The sequence below is a fragment of the Arachis ipaensis genome, chromosome B07 (assembly GCF_000816755.2).
Source record: "Arachis ipaensis cultivar K30076 chromosome B07, Araip1.1, whole genome shotgun sequence".
NCBI lineage: Eukaryota > Viridiplantae > Streptophyta > Magnoliopsida > Fabales > Fabaceae > Arachis > Arachis ipaensis.
The window spans coordinates 104979341-104983251 of record NC_029791.2 but is presented as its reverse complement, the minus strand read 5'-3'; the positions used below and the strand labels follow the sequence as shown (position 1 = coordinate 104983251).

At 30.7% G+C, this 3911-nt stretch overlaps 1 protein-coding gene across 1 annotated transcript in view; it reads right to left on the bottom strand.

Annotated features, from left to right (window-relative positions):
- The window catches only part of LOC107610027 (transcription initiation factor IIF subunit beta), a 3690-nt gene continuing 2646 nt past the window's right edge, over positions 2868-3911 (bottom strand). Inside the window, exons 5-6 of the mRNA XM_016312096.2 lie at positions 3476-3625; positions 2868-3317 (exon numbers count right to left, since the gene is read on the bottom strand). Of these exons, the coding sequence (XP_016167582.1) occupies positions 3195-3317; positions 3476-3625 (273 nt within the window). The 3' untranslated portion in view covers positions 2868-3194. The remainder of the gene's footprint in view (positions 3318-3475; positions 3626-3911) is intronic.

Below are 3911 nucleotides of genomic sequence, written 5' to 3'. Positions count from 1 at the left end.
TAGAAACTGTTTAGAGAGTTACCTTGATGAAGTTGGACCTAAAAACACGTGAGGTTTAAACTCTTTTTGGAGTAGCGTACGACGTTTTTTGGTGTCGAGATGCTGCTGTCCGAGTTTGTCGTAAGAAGGGAGGGTTGGTACCTGTAAGAGATTCCGATACTTACGTTAGCAAAAATTTTAGACAGATTTTTAGTATATTAAAATTTTGAAAAATACCTGAGGATGTCAGGGTATATATAAATGTAGAGGTGAGATCAATAACCACCTTTTAAGTAGTCTCACATTTAATAGTGGGTTAGTTATTCTCTTTTGGTAGAGAGATTGTTGCATTGAGATCACCTTCTTAGATGAACATGAGTGATAGTAAGAGTTGATTACTTATTTAAATAAGTAGGACTAAACTCACGTCGTTATGGCCGATCTCTATGAGGTCGAGTAAGTATCAATCTAAATATTATCTATAAATTAAGTTTTATTCATTTTAAACTTAGTAATAAGACAAAATTTGAACAGAAACTAAGCTGAAATTAAAGATATATACCTTCCGAAAAACATTTCAAATGTTGTAACTCTATTTTGAATTGTTTTTTTATTGTTATTTACTCTAAATAATTTATACACACAAAGATAAGAGAAATGTTAAGGGTATCAAAATTTATTATTTTTGGTCATCTTTTATCTATTAATTCAATTTTTTTAGTCTAGTAATCTAACATCATACTTTATCCGATATTTTTAAACATTAATAACTAACTGATAATTAAAAATAATAAATTTTAATAGTGATCTCATATTTCTCTAAAGGTGATTCACCTCTTTTAAATTAATTTTTGGAATTGAATTAGTCCCACTCATATATGTGTCAATATTTCCCTGCCTTACGAAGCTAAGGTTGGTAAATTAGTTACGTTGTAGAATATAACAGTATAATTGAAATCTAAGGTAGGAAGAAATAATATCTGACAGGATAGGAGAAACGTCTCATTAGTAATCAATCATGATTAAGCTTAAGTTCATATAATGCATCTCAAATCCAAGATTCATCATATTCATTTTGCATGTTTTAGAAATCTTTTAATTAAAGTGGCCGGCTGTGGAATGTGGTGGTATGGAAGGGTCCCAAAACCGGGACACACCCAACCCACCGCACAAGCTTAATTAGGTTTACTTTGAACTTTGAAGTTGATGTTTCGCTTAATAGAGAAGATGGTATTGGAATCTTTGACTTTGAAGAAGAAAAAAAGAAGTGTGTTGGATAAAATCTTGGAAAGCTGACAAAGAAGATTCATTAATTCATAGTTGAATTGCACCATAGTGAGTCACTGTTCGTGCTTCACATGCATGGACCATCGCTATTTCTATAGTCTCATTTCTTCACATTCAAATCTCCACTTGAATATATGGCCATCAATGATGTCCTCTATCTCCTTTTACTCATATATATACCTTAAACCAGATGCTAACTGATGAAGGTTTCTAATTAACAAGATGGCTTTGTCTTCAATGGTAAAGAATATCTTCTGTAAATTTTGCTAGGAAATTAAACCAATGTTTCTTTTTAGATAACAATCAACTAATAGAGAAATGAATTGGTAAAGATTAATAAAAATAATTTTTAAAAATAAAATATTAGTTAAAAGAATTGATTTCCAATTTTTTTCCATTTTCTTTTTTAAGAGATATTCCTAACATCTTGATTTAAATTAAGAATTAAAAAAATTCATAAGTAATAATTTTGACTTCTTGAATTTGTAAAAGTTAATTTTTATATTTACAAAAAACTGCAAATTTATTTTTCTGTTGATTAGAATTAATTATAATTAATTAGTGGTAGTCCTATTTTTCTTGTTTATATAACTTTTCATATATTTTTTTCCAAGACCTATTACATAACAGCAATACCTAATTGATATTTACTAAAAATGAGTGATAGAAAACATCTATTATTAGTTCTCTGCTTGATTGATGAAATATAAGAAATGATTTTAATGATAAAAGCTGCTAATAAGCTAGCTAGCTTTTGCATCATGGTTACCATCATACCAAATATATATGTAACATGCATGCGTACCAAAATACGTGGAAGATTCCTTCTTCAAGAATGATAACAATTCTGATGATGTGAATTGTGATTGCTCCTACATAATGATCACATTTGAGAAAAAGACAAAGCACGATCATACAAGGCTTTTAAATTGTAGATATACATGTTGATATAGTGGGAGGCTAAGTGGCAAACTACATGCAGAGAAAGTTAAAAAACAAATACATTAAAAATTTTAAATTTTTTATATTTTTAATAATATTTTTTTTATTTTGTAATTTTCACATGTGCCCTAATAAACCCTTCAATTTTAAACCGATTGATAAAATGAATTTATGTATGCGTGGTTTCCTTATCTTACTACACAATTTTTTCGTTGTTTCCTGCCTGGATCAAGTTGAGCATTTGTCAGCATCGCACAAGAAAATGACACTAGTTTTTGTCATATTGAAGCGAGAAGGTTGTATCACTTTTATGCACTACTTTTATATTTTTTATTTTTGTATTAAAAGTAATTGATAAAAAATAAAAAATATTTTATATCATAAAAAAATTACAAAAAATATATAAAAAAATACAACTATTAATGTACTATTCCTGTCCAACAAGTACCAAAATTTACTGCACTCACCACCTGAATATTCACTGTCCTAAGTTATTCGTGACCAACACGTACCAGATTCATGATATTCTCATTCGTTGTCCTAGCTTTTTAAAGTTTTTTCATGATATTCTCTTTTGTTCAAGACATTAGTGAGTGTGTTAGCAGCTGCAAGCATGAATGAAACAAATGTTGGGTGCGCATTCGGCTTGATCTTGGATAGAGAATAATTAAGCAGGGTGGGGAACAAACATAATGAAGCCATCTGTCATAAATAGATACACCTGTAAAATGTATGCATAGGGGAAGATACATTCAAATGTAACCCAGCAAGCAACCTTATACTATGCTAAAGTCGTTAACTGTATACAACTGAAACTGTCATGATCGGTAAAACAATTAAATCTTATGCAACAGAGACACGTTTTGCTGGTTATTGTTAGCCAATAACTTTTTAGCCCTTCCATCAACATATTTACCCTCAGCAGTCAGCGTGTGGAGTCTTCCCTACTCATCAAACAGAAAGAGATACGACTTTCTGTTTCCCCCTTATTCGGCATTTGTATCTTCAACAACAGATTTCTTGTATTCCGGCTTCAGCTCGTAAGTTCCTTGATTGGCACCTCTTTTATTGTATACACATAGTTCATTCAGGATCTCTTTCAAGAATTGCTGCATAAGAAAATAGTGGGCCAATAGGACAAATGAGCTATATGTTACAAAATGCATGAATTCTATATAACTCAACAGGCTGGGAAATCAAAGAAACTGTGTAAATATATGCATCAACACTCAACACAAACACACACACACAGAGAACAAAGACATACAGCAGGTTGATCAGTTTCCTGGACAAGCTGCTTCAATGCCCAATTAGGCTGTCTTTCAAATAACTTGAACATTATATCCTCCAGTTCTCCTCTATCTCTTCTTGTTCTCTTTGTATCAGTTTGTTTAACTGGCTGTGTCTTCTTCTTATCCTGTGAAAGTTTCATACTTATGAGAAAAGACTCTCGAACAAATTTTTCCATGGAAAGTCACATTTGAAGGACCAAGCTTTCCTCTTGGATCAATGAATTTGAATTACTATTAAACCAATTTATTACAATGGTAGGATCTTATTATAACACTTATGGTTGCATTGTGGCTATTATATAATATCGGGCAGATCTAGAAATTTTTTATATGCAAGGGGCCAAATTTTATACGAGCTTTTAATTCTTTTTTTGTGTTATATTTTTTTTTAAAGAAAAAAAACATAGAAAT